The 20,686-nt window shown below is 35.2% G+C and overlaps 1 protein-coding gene and 1 pseudogene across 1 annotated transcript; both read right to left on the bottom strand.

Annotated features, from left to right (window-relative positions):
• Window positions 1-208: 208 nt before the first annotated feature.
• On the bottom strand, window positions 209-867 carry LOC130665927 (uncharacterized). Its single transcript, XM_057466555.1, has one exon. The coding sequence runs from the start codon at window positions 865-867 to the stop codon at window positions 238-240; it is 630 nt and encodes a 209-aa protein (XP_057322538.1). The 3' UTR covers window positions 209-237.
• Window positions 868-17,653: 16,786 nt separating this feature from the next.
• On the bottom strand, window positions 17,654-20,355 carry LOC130665925 (uncharacterized; annotated as a pseudogene).
• Window positions 20,356-20,686: the final 331 nt, after the last annotated feature.

Here is a 20,686-nt window from a genome sequence, read left to right as displayed (position 1 = left end):
TAAAGTCAAAATTCGTAAGCTCATCGTCTCGAACTTTTTCCAAGCGAGCAGGAACAACAATCCGTTGTAAGAAGCCTTTAAACAATAAGAATAAATCATCTAATAATTTAAAAGACTCAAGATTCTCAGTTTGAAATAAAATATTAACATTAATTATGATCTTTAGCATAGCATGTAGAAACGTTAAATAAGCCTTGAAAGGTAAATGATTCATAATTCCATGTAAATTTTTTGCTGTTAAACATTTATCATCACTTTTTGCGAGCAAAAAAGAAGCTTTAATTCATCCCATTGGTGCAATATAGTATCAATGGCATTGTATCGAGCGAGCCAACGGGTTCCACTCAAACCAGTGATTTTTTTAGGTTTTCTATTTCCATTATTCATCGTTTCATATAAATCTCTATATTCATCTAATCTTTTTGGACTGTACGAGAACCAATTATGAGCCTCTCTCACTAAGTATTCTAAATCTTTAGGCAGTACGTCTGTTGCTTTTTCAGCGCATAAATGTAATGAGTGGCATACACACTTCATTACTATTAAATCTGGTAAGTCTTTTCGAAGAAGACTTACAACAGACTGATTACATCCAACCATAACACTGGCACCGTCGACACCTATACCGACTAAATTTTCAATTGGAAGTTTATCTGCTTTTAATTGTGACGTCAGCGCTGAATATATACCATTGGCAGAAGCATCAGAAATTTTTATAAGGCGATAGAACGTTGTGACTATTATCTTTTTTTGATGAGAATAATATCTAATTATAATACATAGAACCTTCTTTCTTGCAACGTCTGTACTTTCATCAATTATTAAAGAAAAAGGTGAAATACCAATATCGCTTATCAAATCCTTCATCATGCACGGACTTAAAACATTTTTAATCAACATTGAGCATTTGGTGCGGTGAACTTTAAGGTTATTAAAAATATCTGAAGTGGGATCAATCGATCTTAATAAATCATTCAAATGGTCCACTGCGTTAATGGATGAGTGTTCGACAATATACGCTGCTATTTTTAATTCAGTAATTTTATATTGATTCTTTAATGGAGGTTTTTTAATCACTGGTAAAGGCCGGGACTCTTTTGCTGCTTTATCTCGAGCTATAAAGTTCTAATGCTTTGCACTACGAGTATGATTAAGCAAACCTTTTTTGTGCGCAGTCAAAATAGTTCGACAGTATTTGCAGAATGCATTTGTTTTATCCGTATGATCAGCTGATATCCAGTCTACAAGAAAAAATAAAGTTCTTGTCATACCATTTAATTAACTTGTACAAGTATCTTGCAGTATTAAGCTACTATATATTTTTTTAATTCAATTGAATCCAATAAATTCATAATATTTAATTCCATCATTTATTTGTAATAATAAATTATAAATAAATAGTTGCGACAAATACTTTCAATAACTAACCTTTCAATTCAGGATCTGTTTCCCACGATTTGCAGTACTTTTAGCAATATTTTTTTTCTCGTGAACCAACAGGAGATTCCATAATGTATAGGGTATAATTATTTTATTATAAATGAATTCGAGTCGAATATGTTACATTGTCACTCAAGAAGTCGAGATTTACCCGCCAAGTTATCAAACAGTTGTTGTTTACGCTTTATCCATCTACCTGCACTTGCGTAGTGAGAAAACTGACGAAAGTAATTGATTGCGCACTAATCGCAGCGCATATCTCTAGCGGTTAAATCACAAAACAATAAGTTTTAAAAGTTGGCGCTGAAATAAATGACACTTTACGAAAAAAAAATAATAAGCAGAAAAATTCAGCGAATAGTAAATTTCCAAAATCCTTAAATAAAGGCCCTAAAAAATTTAAGACCCTGGAATGGTCCCTAAATTTAATAAATACCCCTAAATTTAGGGACAAATTCCCTAAGTTGTCATCACTGACCTGAGAAAGGTCGCAAGGTCATAAACATGAAGGATTACAATTTTTACTTTTAAAAGATTAAAACTAGGCAAAAAATATTTAACTTAATGGACAATGGCATCTTTGACAAATATATAAAAATATTTTTATGAAAGTAGTAAAGAAATACTTCAAATAAATTTTAGGTGTACATTGTAGCTTACTTTAAAAAGATTGGAAAAACCAAGTTATTGTTCCAGGGGTCATTTAAAACATTTATAAAATAAAGTATTGGGAAAAAATTATGAGACTAAGAGCCTAAAATAAAATGAATAAGAAAAAATGTGCAGCTGCCAGGCTTATTTCATAAAAATATAGAATATGCAAACAATAGGATTAAGTATTTTTAAAAGATATGATTCATACTAAAATTACAATCATTTTTTATAGAAATATTTGATAATTTAATATTAAAAATTTTATTGTTTAAATTTTGATTCAAAAAATGCAGACAACTAAACAAAAACCATGTTGGAACGGCATTTCATATGCAATACCTATATTAATGTTATGGGTTTTTCATCCAACATACTTGTATATATTTTTACCTTATAATGATAATTATTAATCTATTTCAGTAAAGTTCTTATAGTCTAAGAGCCAGCTTGAATCTGACTCCTATACCCAGTACACAAGCAATAGGTACTAGCTAAGCCCGGCCGCGGTAGGTTCGGGGTCCCTCAAGTGAGCAAGGTATGAAAATTAAGTAAATTTTTAAAGTATTTTACGGCGTCTGCCATTTTAATATGTTATAATGTACCTCTAGACAGATTGAAAAATAACTATGACTGCCTATTTTAAAGGTTTCAACATCACCGCAATCACTTTTCAAAATTCGAAAAAAAATTTTTTCAAAGTATTTTACGGCATCTGCCATTTTAATATATTATTTATTAAACGATTTTAAGCTAATATTGAAAATGGCTGACATTTTTTCCGGTTGTAACTATCGGGTTTACAGCGAAACCGTACCTGCAGTCCGCGCATATATATATCCATAGTTTATTGTAGTCGAGAAGTTGAAAACCTGCGGAAAATAGTTACAGGACTCCTAAAAATATGGTTGATGGCGCTTAAATGATCCGAAAGGGCGTGTAGAATAAGCGTTTTTTGGATTTTTTCTGGAAAAGAAAATTACAATTGTTATTATCAAAAAACCGTTGAAAAAATTAGCCGTCCAGCTATTTGGCAAAATCTTAAAAAATATAAGTGATAGCTCAAACATTAAAAAATTTTCTGAAAAAGCAGAAAATTTTAGTAACATCGTTCTAGACTCCCTGAATTGTAGCTCCAATGTCTATAATTTCAATTTAACGTTGAAAATCGACTTTTGCGTGGCAGTTTCGGCAAATGAGTGCCGCCACTCTAGTGAGCGTAGTTTTTGAATAATTTTTTTATGCAATTAAATATTAAGTAAAAAATTTGAAAAAATTCTAGTGTTATTGTTGGGTAACGACATCTAGTAAGCAATTTTAAAAGTTACTAGACTTGATGTTTATTTTGTTTATCAGAGTGAGGGCGCTACTGTGAAACTGAATGGTCGTGTTTACGGTCTGCTCCGCTATTTTCGTGATATTGCTCTGTATCTCGTCGGTAATAAATTCAATGTAAAAGTCTAAAGTGTTAACAAACTACTGTGCTATCTTGAATGATTGTAGTTCTATTTACTAAAGCATCGTGAATCGTAAGTGTGTGATCTAAATACGAGTCCAGGTGATAATTGAGGTTAGAGGTTCTACGCATGTTTTTATTTGCTGAGTTATTATTATTATGTCGGCATAACATACGGTATGTCCGAGGGCGGCACCTGCCGGTCTGATTACCCACTAGCAGAGTGTGTTGAGTTGTTGGCTCCCAATAACACACGGACGAAAACCCCGGCAAACCCGAACTCAGCGAAGGAGAGGGGGCGTGTGTCTAATGCTGTGCAGCTAAACACCTGGGCTTCTTCTAACGCGGGAAACCAGCCAAAACTCGTCAACTTCTTATCGCTGAACAATAGGAAACGAACCTATAAGGAGGTTGCCGTGGAGCCTTTCTTACACTCACCTCAAGCCTCCAAGAGACGTGCAATGGCAGGCACTGATGGTGCTCTAGACGATCTTGAACAGGTTGACATCCCTGACGAAATGGCTTGGATGGGTAAACTTTTTAACAACTTGAGTAAACAAAACAATGGGCACTTTAAAACACTGGAGACTAAAATTCAGGAAATCTCCACTAAGCATGATCTGGCCATTAACCTGTTGAGAACAGACGTCAATTCAGTATCTAAAGAAGTCAGGGACCTCATGAAGGAAAACGAAGATCTCAAGAAAAGAATGTGTTCCCTAGAAAATGGGAATACACTGAGTATGGGTCAGGCGAGCATACCTCCGAATTTTGTTAAATCACTTATTGATATGGCTCAAAGATTGGATAATTATGAAATGGACAGTATAAGAAATAACCTAATCATAAATGGCATCGGGGCCACTCGGGAAAATCTCAAAAGCTCTGTTGACACACTGTTTCGCAACTCGCTTGGAGTTGATGTCTGCGCAAAGGATGTCAAGATGCTGAGAACTAATCCTAACGTAGTAAAAGTCCAACTCAACTCTGAGGAAAATAAGAAGCAAATTCTAAAGGCTCAAGCGAAATTGAAGAATGACCAACGCACGGCGAGGATCTACATCATTCCTGATCTTACAAAAATCAGCAAATAATAAACAAAAAAAACCGCGAATACGCGAAGAAGGCTAAAGAAGAAGGTAAAAAAGTAGTCATCAAGCATCAAGATGTCTCAATCGATAATAAATTGTATTGTTGGTCTCGCATCAGTAACCGGATGGAGGAAAAGGCTCCTAAAAACATGCGATCGTCGATACCAGTTCGTGGCAACCAGGGTTCTACAAGTCCCAAATCCACTGCTGCGGTTCTTGACGATAACGATCGGTCTCGAGAGAGTCCTGCTAAAATTCACTCTTCCATGGGGTCTTTCCCACCTTCTGGAGGCTCAGAAACACTTCCGACTTCCTTGGTGGAATCTCAACTGCCAAAAAACTAGTTACCGATGTTGCAAACTATGAAATTCTTAGTATATGTTTTTTCAATATCAATGGCTTCAAGAAATTCTCAAACTGTAAGCAATACTTAAGCTACGATGTAACATGTATCAACGAAACTCAGCTGATCTCTGCTCCGATGTTCTCCGCTTCACTATTCGACGGTCATGACAATTATTGGGTAAATGCTACCAAAGATCATACTGCGGGACGGGGAAGTGGGGGCCTAATGACGCTTGTAAATAAAAATAAATGGCGGTCGGAAGAAATCGCGTCATCTAAAGACTGGTCCTTTATTCTAGTCCAAATTAACGACAATCTTCGATTTATCGTGGGGTCACTGTACTCCAGCCCCACTGCCGACATCCAGAACACCTTAGCTAGACTGAAACTTCTCCTCGATGATCTGCAGGATCTTATCCTAATGGAGTTCATTAAGGAAGCAGCTGAGTACGCGAGAAATAAGTTCAAGCTCAAGAATGGCCCAATCAATAAAGAGTGTAAACCCGGTGTCACGCGTTTTGGTCCCAAAACATTTCATCCCCGACAGCTCATCCCCGACACATTATCCGCACGACTAATCATCCTCGGACAATTAATCCCCGACAATATATCTGTGAGATAAATCATCCCGACGACTGTTCATCTTATGACATCTTAACTATGACAATCTACCTTATATTGATAATTATTACTAATCTTTTATTTTAATCGATATTTGTACTATTATCAAGCACATCAAATCCATGAAAAAAAATATCTATACTTTTTTCCATCAACCGAATATTATGTAACTTTGAGTTTAGTAACCCAATGATTTAATTGAAACAACAACAATAATAATAATAATAAGAATAATTACAATAATAATAACGATATTATCTAAAAGATCATTTAAATGTAGTCAAGTATCGCGACTTCTGGATATTATGTTGTCTTGTATATTCAGTTGTTTTGTATAAGTGCCTTAAGCAATTGTGATACTAATTAGTTAACTATATTGATCGCTAAAAATTAATGTTAATAAGTAGTTAAGAGATAATATTTTCTTATTAATATGAAGTAAATAATTACTAACGATCGATTATGTACTATGGTGCTAAATGATGTGGTTATGAGAAAGTGTGTATTAAAATTACATTGATAAAATGTTCATAATTAACAATATTTATAGCTGGTTTATTGTATTTAATATTTTTATTGAAGTATCAATTGTCCAACAAGTAAATTATCGAGTATTATTTGTCTAAGTGTAAGTTGTCATTGTCATGAATCGTCGCGGGGATGAATTGTCGGGGATGAAATGTTTTGGGACCAAAACGCAGTGAACCTGTAAACCCTGGTTTGACAGAGAGTGTCTAGTAGCTAAAAAGCAAGTCTCGAAAATGCTGAAAAATTGCTTTAAGTCAAACTTTAATCCTACTGACAAGCAGATTTATATTGAGCATAAGAAGAGCTTCATCAAGTTACTTGCATGGAAAAAAAGCCAGTATGTCAAATCCATCCAAGACAAATTCGCCCCGGTCAAGAACGGGTTGAGCGCGTTTTGATCCCCAGACAATACATCCCCGACAACTCATCCCCGACAAAATATCACCAAGAACTCCCACTCGGTTATTTTAGTCGTGATCTTGTTCAGAGTAACAATTCCAAACAAGAATTGATATTGTGAGTATATACAAAGATGATGTCACATAAACCGCCATTTTGATGTTAAACTGACACGTGTACACTTAAATATCTACCTGAAAACTGGTCGATAATTTGTAGATATCGCGAATTAAAATGTGTAATTTGTGTAATTTGCCGCGTTAAATCACTAAACTTATAATCTTTATCAAACTTAAAGTTTAATAGACACCGAACAATATTAGGTTTCATCCCAGATGTGTTGGTGGAATCGTCAGTGAGGCACCTCCAACACATCCTGCCTCATACCTAACACTGAAGTTACCAAAAAATTATAAATGGGTTGGACCTATAACGCCACCGTCCATCGTACGGTTTTAAATAAAATTAATTATAAAATATTTAAATTTTTATTTAATCTATTACAAGATGGTAAGTAACCGGCTACACGTATGTAATTAAACGCCATCTATGTGTACACGGCTGACTTTTCTATTGTTTATGTGCCACATCACCATACAAACTCATTTCAAAACCGTTTTGAATAGAAGTCCCCAGGGTCAACCATCAGGGGATGACCTGTCCGGGGGATGAATTGTCCGGGGACCAAAACGCGCCCAACCTCAAGAACGTAACTCAATTTTGGAGTGCCGTCAGGTGCTGCAGATTCAACAAAAATCCCTGGGAGGGGCCTACCATTGATACTTGGAACGATTTTTATGCTAGAACTCTTCCCAGGAAGCGATTGGACAGCTTCGCTCCCCTTCACCTGGAGGTTGAGGAACTTGATCGGGAATTAACGTTCTCTGAACTCGAGAAATGTTTATCCAATCTAAAAAGTAACAAATCGCCTGGCCCAGATGGGGTTAGCAACGAATTCTATAAAAGCTTGCCATCCAATTGGAGGGCATGCTTGCTGGACCTCTACAACTGTATACTGTCCTCGGAACGTGTTCCGGACAACTGGGCCTCTGCATTTCTTCGCATGATCCACAAATCCGGCAATAAGCTAGACCCTGCTAACTACCGAGGCATTGCGTTGATCAATAACATTGTAAAAATATTTACAGAACTAATAAGATCCAGGCTGACATCATGGGCGGATAAAACAGGTGTTATTCCTGAATGTCAGATGGGTTTCAGGACTGGTAAAGGGTGCACAGAAGCTGCCTATGTGTTACTTTCGGCAATTCACTTCAGGCTAAGAAGCATCAGCCAAAGCCTATCTACTGTTCATTGATTTTAAGAGAGCCTTCGACTCAGTTCCTCATGATCTGCTTTGGGCTAAACTTTCTTCCTTGGAGATAAGCTCAAGAATCACCAACATACTAATAAGTCTTTACAGCCAGGCCTCTGTACAAGTCATTTAAAACTCCGAGGTCTCTGATAGATTCCCAGTCTCTGAAGGTGTATTACAGGGTGAAACCCTCAGCCCGTTGCTCTTTAACCTGTTCCTGGCCGACTTCGAGAAGTTCTGCCGTTCCCATGGCTGTACGGGTATCAACATCAATAATTTGATCGACCTATTAATCTTGCAGTATGCGGACGACACAGTCTTCCTCGCTAACAACCCGAAAGAACTGTCTAAACTGCTGGTTGTTTTGGACAAGTACTACGCCAAAAATCGGCTGGCTGTCAACACTAAAAAGACGAAAATCCTCGTAGCACGGGCTAATGGTAGAGTGAAAGCTTCTGACTTATCAAGATTTGAATTTAAACGTGAAGTTATCGAGATCGTTAACTGCTATAACTACCTCGGAATCTGTATTACAAGCTCTGCAGTAGGACTGCGTGCCACGGAAGATAGAATTAAGAAGGCAAGAATTGCCTTCAATGTGGCTCTCTCTATACTGGCTCATGCTAAGAACAATGCTTGGGAGGCAGTTGTTAAACTTTTTGATGCCATTTCTGCCTCTACTCTACTCTACGCCATACCAGCCTGGGGCCTGTTGTACTTAGACAAACTGGACGTTGTACAGAATAAATATTATAAAAGAGCTCTAGGACTACCTAGGAACACCTCTAGCTCCTCCTTATGGATTGAGCTTAACCTAACAAAAATTAGAGTCAAGGCATGGACGATAATTTATAAGTTCTTCATAAAAATCATTGAGTCTGAACACAACAGCCTAACGAAAGCCTGCTTTCTCCGGCAATACGAGCTGTGTGAGAATGCACACGGCCTAATTGGTGATGGGAGGTATAACTGATAGGTATAAGAATGGAAGGCTGGTCTCAAGTTAGTCCGTTCCAAACTTGAGCAAAAGTCTGTGCAGGAAGACCTACTTGCACTCATGCAATCACCATCATCTCGGCTTCCTTCCTCGTGTCTTGCAAATACAAAAATCAGCAATTATATCTCTGCTTAAACGCTCCCATGCTGCATAAGAGAATAATCGCGCAACTCCGACTCACAAACTCCTACATGTGCAATAGACTGTGCCAAATGAAATCGATATTTTTTTTTTCGGTCCCATACGAAAATTAGGTTGTCTCACTAAAAAAAAAAATCCTGAAAAAATTTCAGCTCGATATGTCTATTTTTCAGTTAGCGCTCGCGTAAATAAGAATTTTCTAATAAAATTGTTTTTTTTCCCAACTTAATATTTTACAACTCATTAGATATAACTGATTCAAAAATGGCCAAGGTGCCATTTTGTAGGGAATTTAATTCTCTACAGAAGAAACTTTTGATCGAATGAAAAACATCAGCCAATTTTTTTCTGCAGCCATTTGAAATTAATTTTTTTCCAAAATTTACATTTATATTTACTATTTAACGCTTAGAAAATAATGTTGCTATGTATAAAACTTATTGAATTCAATTTCTCTAGGAACCTTAATGATCCCAAGGAATAGTTTTCATACTTAAAGTAATAAAACTAACATTAAACTATTGATATTATCGATATTTCTAACAAGACTTTTTCTTCGTTCTGACATTTTTCGCGTTTAATCTTTCTAGTAATTTTTTTTTGCATAAGAATATTGTTCGTAATCGTGAATTTGAGATTCTCATACTGCTGATCAAAAATTATTACTTTATTGATAAAAATATACATTGTTTATTATAATAAAATACTTATAAAAATTTAAATAAAGGAAAAAGTGATGTTCTAATTGTGCAGAAAAGTTTTTATCGATTCTGTTACTAGTTTTCAAGAGGTTATGATTTGTCAGGAGAACCTATTGCAAACAATCTGAAAGTTGCCTACAATGAGCAGCAACAACTTGTAGTAGAAATTATTTAATTTATCTATTTATTGATTAATTAACTAATTAATTAATTAGTTTGGAGCAAGTACAGTTTATATTCGCAATAGGGTCTCCTGACATATCATAAACTCTTAAAAACTAGTAACAGAATTGAAAGAAAATTTTCTGCACAGAAGAACATCAATTTTTTCGTTAATTGAATTTTTATGGGTATTTTATTATTATAAACAATGTATATTTTTATCAATAAAGTAATAATTTTTGACAAGCAGTATGAGAATTTCAAAGTTACAATTATCGACGATATTCTAATGCAGATAAAAATTACTAGAAAGATTAAATGCAAAAAATGTCAAAACGAAGAAAAAGTCTTGTTAGAAATATCGATAATATCAATAGTTTAATGTTAGTTTTATTACTTTAAGTATGAAAACTATTCCTTGGGATCATAAAGGTTCCTAGAGAAATTGAATTCAATAAGTTTCATACATAGCAACATTGTTTTCTGAGCGTTTAATAGTAAATATAAATGTAAATTTTGAAAAAAAAAATTAGGTTCAAATGGCGCAGAAAAAAATTGGCTGATGTTTTTCATTCGAACAAAAGTTCCTTTTGTAGAGAATTAAATTCCCTACAAAATGGCACCTTGGCCATTTTTTAATCAGTTATGTTTAATGAGTTATCAAATATTAAGTTGGGATAAAAAACAATTTTATTCGAAAATTCTTATTTACGCGAGCGCTAACTGAAAAATAGACATATCAAGCTGAAATTTTTTCAGGATTTTTTTTTTAGTGAGACAACCTAATTTTCGTATGGGACCGAAAAAAAAAAAATATCGATTTCATTTGGCACAGTCTAATGTCCAACCTGAGTAGTGGTAACAGAATTCACAAATTCCGTCCAAAGCAGAGGTGTCCATCCTGCTTCACCGGGGACTTAGACTCAATCGAGCATTTCTTATACTTCTGTCCTGCCTACGCATTTCAACGAGAGAGGTTTCTTTACCCACTCAGGTGGTGGATGACAGCACAAGGATATTCAGACTGCGAAATCCTGAACGTGAGAAGTCACAAGCACATGAACCTGCTGATGAACTATGTTGTTGAATGCCTGAATCTTCGAGGATGATCTATTAAATTCATCCAAGAAAATCTTAACCTGGACTGACATCTCAATTTCATGGTTTGCAACATCTCGGAATGATATACTGTGTTTTTGTGTTTATTATTAATATTCTAAATTATTTTTTATAAAAGATTGTATCTATACTATTATGTTTGTATTTTATCTCATTTTAGCTTGTTTTTTGCAATAATTCCTTCACTCTATGCTGTAAGAGTAATTATCTCTTTCTGTAAGCATTAATTAAATAAATAATTTTGTTTATCATTCTTTTTTTTTTTGTTTCGTTAATTTTTATTAAAAAAAAGAAAGTTGTTTATAAAACAAAATTTAAGAAAAAATAATTATAAAATAATTTATGAAGTCAGATATACAATTGGTGTTAAAGTTTTGTCTGTGTAAGTTTAAATAAATAATTAAATTAAATAATTACTTAAATGTTTTTTTATTACAACAGGTTATGGGCACAGAAAGTAATTAAAATTAATTATTTAATTATTTTAAGTCTGAAAATAAAGTAAGGTTAACCTTGAAATAAAAAAATACACCAATTGTCTTGAAAATGGATGCGAAATTGAACTTGGACAAGCTGATGGAATATAATGACGGTAATGGAAAGACTAACTACGTTTCATGGAAATTCAGTTGCTTTATCATCTATGTATTTTGAAGAATCATCAAGCAATCATAACATGTGGATACAAGACAGTGGTGCTACTTATCATTTAACTGGAAATTTAAAATGGCTAACTAATGTACGTTCGTTAGATAGTTCAATTTTAGTAGAAATTGGAGATTCAACGAAATTAGAAGGTATTGCATTTGGTGATGTATTATATGTTCCTGATCTTAAGTTTAATTTATTATCTGTTACAACTGTTCTTGACAAAGGATATACACAGCAAGCTACAGCAGAAAACTCTATGATAATGGAAGGTGACAAAATTGTTTTAATGGCTGAAAGAGTCGGAGGTTTGTTTAAAATGATTTTTCATCAAAAGGAAGAGTACAGTTTGACAGTTGTAGGATTGAAACTTTGGCATCAACGGTTAGCACATCAAAATATTCGACATGTTAAGGATATTTTATTGAAAAATAATATCAAATATATTGATGACTGGAAAGATGTTTGTCAAGGATGTGTATATGGAAAGCAACATAAAATATCACATCCAAGAAATGATAAGATTGCTAAAAATGTTCTTGATAAAGTTCATGTTGATCTAGGAGAAATGAATGTTTCGTCTCTTGGCGGTGCAAAATATTTTTTATTATTTAAAGACGATTTTAGTAAATTTAGAACAATTTATTTTCTAAGAAAGAAATCTGAAGCAATCGAAAAATTAAAAATATTTTTAAACTTGGTCGAGAATCAATTTGAGAAACAAATAAAAGTTTTAATGTCAGATAATGGAACTGAAATTAAAAATATTAGAAGTAAAACATTTTTGAGAAATTGGGAATATTTAATGAAAGGTCAACAACTTATACACCTCAACAGAATGGAAGAATTGAACGTGAAATACGAACGATAGTGGAAGCAGCGAGGTCAAAAATTTACGCGAAGAATCTTGATCCAGCATTGTGGGCTGAAGCTTTGAATTATTCAGTATTTACTATTAATCAGACTGGAACGAGTAACGTCATTGATAAATCATCTGCTGATTTGTGGTTTAGTCGTCGGGTAAATTTGAAATCAATGAAAAGTTTTGGATGTGAATGTTATATGTTAATACCAGATCATCAACGTCAGAAATTTGATAAAAAGAGTAAGAAAGGTATCTTTGTTGGATATGATTTAGAAGAAAATGGTTACAGAATTTATTTTCACAATGAAAGGTATGTTGAAGTGTCATGCAATGTTATTTTTAATGAAAAAGTTACTTCTGAAGATAATTATATGGAAATAAATTACAAAATGATTGATAATACTGAGTTAAATGTTGAAATTGATGAAGAAAATTTAGAGTCTGACATTGATGATGATGAAGGTCAGGAGGAGTCTTATAGAAGCCGTGAAAGCAATGATTCAGACCCAGAAGTCCAGGCTACAAGATACAGTTTACGAAACCGAAGAAATATAAATTTACCAATTAAATATAATGATTATGCAATGATTGGAGAAATTGCCGATATTTCGGTGAAAGATGCACTAAATGATCCAAGATGGAGAAAAGCAATGCATGAAGAAATTGATGCTTTAAAATCTATGGATGTGTGGGAATTAGTTGATTTACCAGAAGGAAAGAAGCCATTGACATGCAAGTGGGTATTGCGAGAGAAGGTTGACGGAAGACTAAAAGCAAGAATTGTAGCAAGAGGTTTTGATCAGACACGAGGAATCGATTATACTGCAACGTTTGCTCCAGTAGCAAGACATGCAAGTATTCGAATATTATTATGTCATGCAGCAAATAAAGGATTAAAAATTTGTATTTTTGACATGAATACAGCATTTTTAAATGGAAAATTATCCGAGAAAATATTTATGACATAGCCTGAAGGTTTTGATGATAAATCAGGAAGAGTTTGTTTTTTAAAAAGAAGTCTTTATGGTTTAAAACAAGCATCAAAAGAATGGAATACAATATTCACTAAATCTGTAAAAGAAATGGGTTTTAATGATACTGATGATGATCCTTGTATATTTTATAATCATGAGATTGGAATTATTATTGGGATATTTGTAGATGATGGTATAATAGTTAGAAGGAATGCTGAAAGAATTAAACAAGTACTGGTAAAACTAAATGAATAATTTAAAATGAAATCTACGGAAGCAAAAGATGGAAAATTATTTTATCTAGGGATGGAAATTCATTTAAGAGAAAATGGAATTTTAGTAACTCAAGAAAAGTATATTAAGAAAATATTATCAAAATTTGGTTTTGAGAAATCTTATTCAGTTGCTACGCCTATTGAACCTGGAATGTTGACAGAAGATAAGAAAAATGACAAACCATTGAAAGACATGCCGTATCGAAAAGCAATTGGAAGTCTGTTGTATTTATCTACAATATCAAGGCCAGACATTAGTTTTGCAGTGAATTATTTGAGTCGTCAAGTGAGTAATCCACAACTTAGACACTGGAGAATGATTGAAAGAATTTTTAAGTATCTTCGAGGAACAGAGAATTATGGTACATTTTTTGATAAACAATCAGAGTTAAAAGTTTATGCAGACTCAAATCATGGAGGAACTGAAGAAGATATGATTTCAACGAGTGGAGTGTTAATTGTATATGGTGGACCTATTGTTTGGTTGGCACAAAAACAAACAATTACATCATTATCTTCGGCGGAAGCAGAATATCGAGCTGCAGTGTGTGGAATTCAAGAAATTAGTTGGATAAGAAGAATTATGAATGAATTAAAAATTATTAATTTAACTGAACCTACGAAAATGTATATTGACAATCAAGCAGCTAAGCGCACGTTGGAAAATATGGAAGAAGGAAAAATAACTGAAGGACAGGAGCATGTGGAAATAAGAAGGAAATTTGTTAATCAACATGTTGGGAAGACAGTAAATTTAATTAACATTAATACAAAGGAACAAATTGCTGATATATTAACAAAAGCTTTATCTGAGAGAATTTTTGAAAATTTGCGTTTAAGATTGCTTTTTTTTTTTTTTTTTTTTTTTTTTTTATTGGAAAATAAAAGTTACAGAGATGGCGTTTGGGTACTCCCAATGCTGCCACATATACAAAGTACAATATAGTGTCTTATTCTTAAATTTATATGGTACAGTTACACACTTGTAAGCGCGTTATTCAAATACATGTTTAAATATACTACTGTACTAAAAATATCTAAAAAATACATGTAACTATAAATTCGGTTTTTCAGGTACAAGGTTATAAATGCAATATATATTTTATCTTAGTGTTATCCACCATAAAAGCATCTGAAATCCTATATTACTTATCTGTAAAACTAGAGTTAAATTAAGTCTCCCCCACTTGAAATTTTTAGTAGTCACTTTACCAATTCCTTTATATTACAGAGCCAATTCTTAAAGCTAAAAAAAAAAAAAATTTTTCCAATAAAGAGCTACACGGTAAAAACACGATTATATCTTAAATAAAAATGTCCAGTGAAACAATAAATTTGGCAAGACTTCTAATTAGATCATGGCTAGGAAAGTTGAGCAGGGTTTCGATACTGTAGGGTCCCATACCGCAGATCTTAGTCAAATCTTTAATTAAGTCTACTCTCTGCGCTTCAAAACGAGAGCATTGAAAAAATACATGATCCGGGGTTTCATCGTTCTCTCCACATTCACACAAAGCTGATTGCACAATGCCAAACCTGGCTAAGCTAGATTTTAGTGACGTGTGGCCACTTCTCAAGCGATTGATGGAAACTATGGCCCGTCTGTTCAATTTCATTTTATCGAACCATGGTTTAACTCCCCCAAAACCAATGTTCTTTTGAAAAAAGGCCCCTTTGCCCCTATTCACCTCTTCAAACCAGTTTTTAAAATCATTTTTTGTGCGTTCTTTCCATATTTCTTTGAGGTCGCTACTTGGGAGGAGTAGCGAGGTATCTTTACCCGAGTAAATCGCCCTTTTAGCCACTTTATCAGCTAGCTCATTACCTATGATACCACAGTGAGAGGGAATCCAAAAGAGATGAACGCGTTTTCCTTCATCTGCAAGATTTTTAATCAACTTCCTTATGAGAAACACAAGGTACGACTTTCTATTAATGTTATTATCTGTTATTAGCGCTTGTAAAACACTCCTGGAATCTGAAAAAATAGCTGAGCATTTAAAGTTTGCTCTATCTATCATCTTTAAGGCTTCTACAATAGCCATTGCTTCTAAGGTGAAAATAGAGGCATATTTCGGAGCCCTGAATGCCAACTCTCGTTGATCCTCTGGTAAAACCACCGCAAAACCCCCAAACGGCGAGCTCTTGTCCTTTGACCCGTCTGTAAAGTAACATGTCCATCCTCTTAAGTATTCATCAAAAATGTCTCGGAAGAGTCCCTGGCAGTCAATATTGTTTTTTTTTAAATTCTTCACCTTCATTGAAGGACACAATCGGGTGAAACCATATCGTTTCTAAACCGTAATCGTAGCATATAGGCCCATCAGAAGATTTAATCACGTGACTAATAGATTCTATATCTTGAAAGCAGTTTATTAAATTCACGTTACCTTCTCTGTTTATTATCACTGGGTTATCTTCAAGAGCTACCAACTCCTCTAAGATACCCAGAACCTTGTGTTTCCGACGAGTAATCGTCCTAGAAAGAAAATTACGTAGTAGATATTTAAATCTAACTTCAAGTGGAGGTTCCTTAGCCTCTGTGAGGATAACAGACGTTGGGGTCGAACCAATATATCCTAAGATCTCTCTCAAACTTTTGTATTGTATCCTATCTAGTTTTAATTGTTCACATTTTGTTAAGTTGTGGAAAAAAAGTCCCCCGTATTCTATTCTCGACCTGATTAAAAAGCCCTATATATTCTCAGTAGGATAGTCGGGTCAGCACCCCACCACGTGCGTCTCAGGCAGCTTATGGTCTTCAGCGAGTTGCGACACACTTTATCAATCCTATCTATTTGTAGATTCCACTTCATCGAGGATTGTAATTGCACTCCTAGGAGACGAACGTCTTCACAACTCTCGATCTCTGAACCAGCAATTTTAAAGTTCCATTTTCTCTTGCCTTTTACTCTTTTATTTCCTTCTCTGTTCTGCAGAGCTACATTATTTTTACTGAAAATGCACAACTTGGTTTTAGATACAGAGAGATCCAAACCTAATCTTTCTAACACTCTTAAAATACCGCTAGCTACCCTTTTCAAGCTTTTAATAGCAGAGGAAGTATCCTTGTTCTGTATAGTGATGCATGCATCATCAGCATATTGAAGAAGCATGCACGATCGATCAATTCGGGCAACACTATCTAAGTCTAGTACATAAATGGCGTATAAGATGGGACTCAGTACGCTCCCTTGCGGAAGACCTCTAAAGATAACCCTGGATTCGGAGATTTCCGCAAATTGGAAATTGAGGTTTCGCTTGGAGACCAAATTATAAACAAAGGTGACAAGATTAACTGGAAAGCCCAAATTTTTCATTTTTTCAATCAGTGGTCCTGATAAAACATTATCATAGGCCGCTTTAATGTCTAGGAAAAGAGCAGCTGTTACTTCCCCTTTTTTAAAGCCTTTAATTATACTCGAACAGAGGATTGCCAAGTTGTCAGCACAGGATCTACCCTTCCTGAAACCGTTTTGTGATTCCGGTAGCTTACCATTAAATTCTAACCACCACATAATTCGATTGTTTAAAATCTTTTCCATAATTTTACAGATACACGGTGCCAGCGAAATAGGTCGGAACTTCTCACTCTCAGTTTTTGGTATGAAGAATATTGAATATTTCCTCCAGTCTTCTGGAAAAGTACGGGAGAAGTAGATTTGGTTGTATAGGTCCAAGAGCAATACTCTACCTTCCTTAGGAAGTTGGGATATTATTCTGTAATCGATGCCGTCAAGGCCTGGACTGGATTTTAATCTTAGGTTAGCAATAGCGAAATCTAGTTCTTCAGAAGTAAAAGGCAAATCTAAGAATTGGTCCCCAGCTATGTCACTAAGTTCAGGAGTTTGACATTCAACCCATGGAGGACATAACTTGTCTATTAAGTTTTTAACCGATAAGATTTTAGTATCGCTGTACTCGTTCATGTTCTCTTCAAAATTCCATCTGTTTTTGAAGCCTTTGATGGTGTTCCATAGCAACTTCGGATTAGTATCCTTCGATAAACCTTCGCAGAAAGAGATGTTGCTTTCTTTTTTAATGCGTTTAAGACCATCTCTCGCTTCTTGTTGTCGCTTCTGATATTCTACGAAATTGCTTGCTGACCTATCAAACTTAAATTTAGCTAAACTAGCCCTTCTTAACCTAATCAACTTCTCGCATTCTTCATTCCACCACACACACGGTGGGCTATTCCTAGGATTATTTTGACCTATATCTCCACCAGTCTTCTGGTTTCTCCTTCGTTTTTTTGGACATGCTTCGAGGATGGAATCCTCAATTGAAACAACAAAATTAGTATATTTGATCTGAATCTTTTCGCTTGAGTTGAAAAGTTCCTTGAGGTCAAGAATTTTTCCGGAGAAAGATTTACTAAACATCTCCCAATCTACTGTGGTATCATACAATCTATCAGATTATTTTCGAGAAATACCCGGCTGAGCACGAGAATTATATTCTATAAATATAGGACGATGATCCGATCCCCAGTAATCATCACCAACCCTCCAACTATACAGCCAGGAGGACCTAGCATCAACAAAGGACAAATCTAAAGCAGAGACTGAACCAGTCCCTGGACACAAATGCGTGGGATTTCCATCATTAAGGCAAACTACTTCCGTCCCTTCCAAAACTTCAACAAGTGTTTTACCACTTTTACAATCGTTTAGCCCTCCCCATAAAGAGTGATGCATATTAAAATCCCCAGCTATCAAGAATTGACCTTCAAATTGACCGAAAAAACGGACCTATTCGTCTCCATCGATCGCGTACCTCGCGTGAGGTGGTCTATAACATGATATAATAGAAATAGAGCCGTTGGCAGTATGAAATCTTACCCCACATACCTCAACCTTGTTATTACAGTTCCATATACCCCGAATCACAGAGTATTTAAAAGTGTTCCTTAGCAAAATGGCAACTCCTCCGCCATTTTCAGCCTGTCGGTCTGTTCTCACGGTATCGAAACCCTTCAGGTATATAGAATCTTTCTTCCTAAGCCATGTCTCTGAAAGAATACAAATATCAGTACAATTAGAATACTTTTCAAGTTCAGGTAATTTAAACATAATGCTTCTAGCGTTCCACTGGACTATACTTATCGTGTGTGTAGATAAACTCTTCTTATTCTTGTTTTTATTGTGGTGTTGTGCACTCATAATGTAGTTTGACAGTTCTCATGATACGTTCTATTAACTTTATAGCATCAGGAGCTTCGACCAACGCCTTCAAAAGCCTTTGCAATGAGTCCACTATGACATCAGGAACGTTCATCTCCACTATCGAAGTAGGTTCTTGGACTGGAACTTCTGACGATTCATATTCTCTTCTTAACTGACTCTATGCATTATTTTGCTGCTTATTTCCATCTGCCTTCGCCATAAAATTTTTGTGGGGTTGGCTGTTGACAGGGAGAGGTGGAAAGTCCCTTCTTGATCTGACCAATGACCCGGAAGCTATACCTTGTTGTTGTTGTTGTATCACATTGGTGTTTTGATGGTCTTTACTCAGAGATTTCCTGGCTTCTTGAAAGGAAACCTTATCTCTGGACATGATCCGTTTGGTTTCTACTTCTGCAAGTCGACTTGGACAACACTGGTCTAAAGCACTGTGTTCACCTTTACAATTGACACACGATTTTAGATTCATACACTTTTCACCTTTCTCAACAGAGTGTTGCTGGCCACATTGTAGGCACACCTTCTCTTTAGTACATTTTGAACCAATGTATCCTAATTTTCCGCAGTTATAGCAGATACGAACTGATGGGGTGTACTCATCTACCTGTATTAGAGCGCCCCACATCTTGACATAACTAGGTAAATTACTTGCTTCAAACGTAACACAGACAGTTCTGGATGGTATCCATTGATCTTTGGTCTTTCTCTTCATTCGGAAGACTTCAGCGATCCGAACATTGGACAAATCTTGGTTAATAGCCTCCTTAATCTCAGCATCACTCATATCTAAGGGTATGCCACGAAACACACCTTTCTGGAATCGAATAAAGTTTGGGATAAAAACTTCCAATCCAAGTAGTTTAAATTGTTCTTGAATGTCAATACATTTATTCGCTTCTTTGGTGGATTGGAAAAGTAATCTCCACGTATTTCGTGAACTCTGCGTAATATCACTAAAACAGACTGTAAGTTTTGATAATTCACGAGCGACCTCTAAAAAACTTGCTGGTTTATCATCTGCTTTTTTTTAAAAAACACGAACAAAGATATAGAAAGGCCCTTTGTCCGCGGATTTATATTTGGCAATCCCTCTCATAGGAGACGGAGTATCTTCATTGCTCTTCAGTACTGCAGCGTCGCTGTCCTTTCTGTTCTTGTTCTTAATGGTGACGTTACCATTTTTTCTGCCTTCGATATCACATTCCATGAGGTTGTCAGTATAATCTCCTGAATCGCATCTGGATTTTTTAGCTTTGCTTTGCGCTGTGTCATCCTCTTCATCATCACTCGAAATCACTACTTTAGAGCTATGGTCTTTGTCTAACGAAGAATCTTCGGGGTCATTAGTCGTTTTTACATCCATGGCTTTAAGATATTCTGGGAAACTTAAATCAGTCAATCCGAGTCTACGTGCTTCTATGTGTTTCTTGATCAGTCCATCCATACCCCGGAGTCGAAGGCGATCACCCCCGCCTCCGTCCTGGCTTGCCCTGGCTTTTGCCGCCAAAATTGAGGTTATATTTGTTCAGTAGCCACAAAATATATATGCGACTCAGTCCAGTTACGATTTATAGATAAAGGGTTCTTATCTAACTCATAGGCACACTATTTGCCAAAAAATAAGTATATTCTGTACATAAACTTTTTTTTTTTTTAAAATACTTTGCAATATCTCGCAGTGTTCACTCTCTCCTTAAGATTGCTTAAGGAGGAGTGTTGGGTAACGACATCTAGTAAGCAATTTTAAAAGTTACTAGACTTGATGTTTATTTTGT

The sequence above is a fragment of the Microplitis mediator genome, chromosome 3 (assembly GCF_029852145.1).
Source record: "Microplitis mediator isolate UGA2020A chromosome 3, iyMicMedi2.1, whole genome shotgun sequence".
Taxonomy (NCBI): domain Eukaryota; kingdom Metazoa; phylum Arthropoda; class Insecta; order Hymenoptera; family Braconidae; genus Microplitis; species Microplitis mediator.
The sequence above is the reverse complement of the archived record's forward strand: the minus strand, read 5'-3'. Positions and strand labels throughout refer to the sequence as shown.

Coding starts and splice junctions, on each gene's coding strand:
- LOC130665927 (XM_057466555.1), bottom strand. CDS start 867: ATGAAGGATTTGATAAGCGATATTGGTATTTCACCTTTTTCTTTAATA.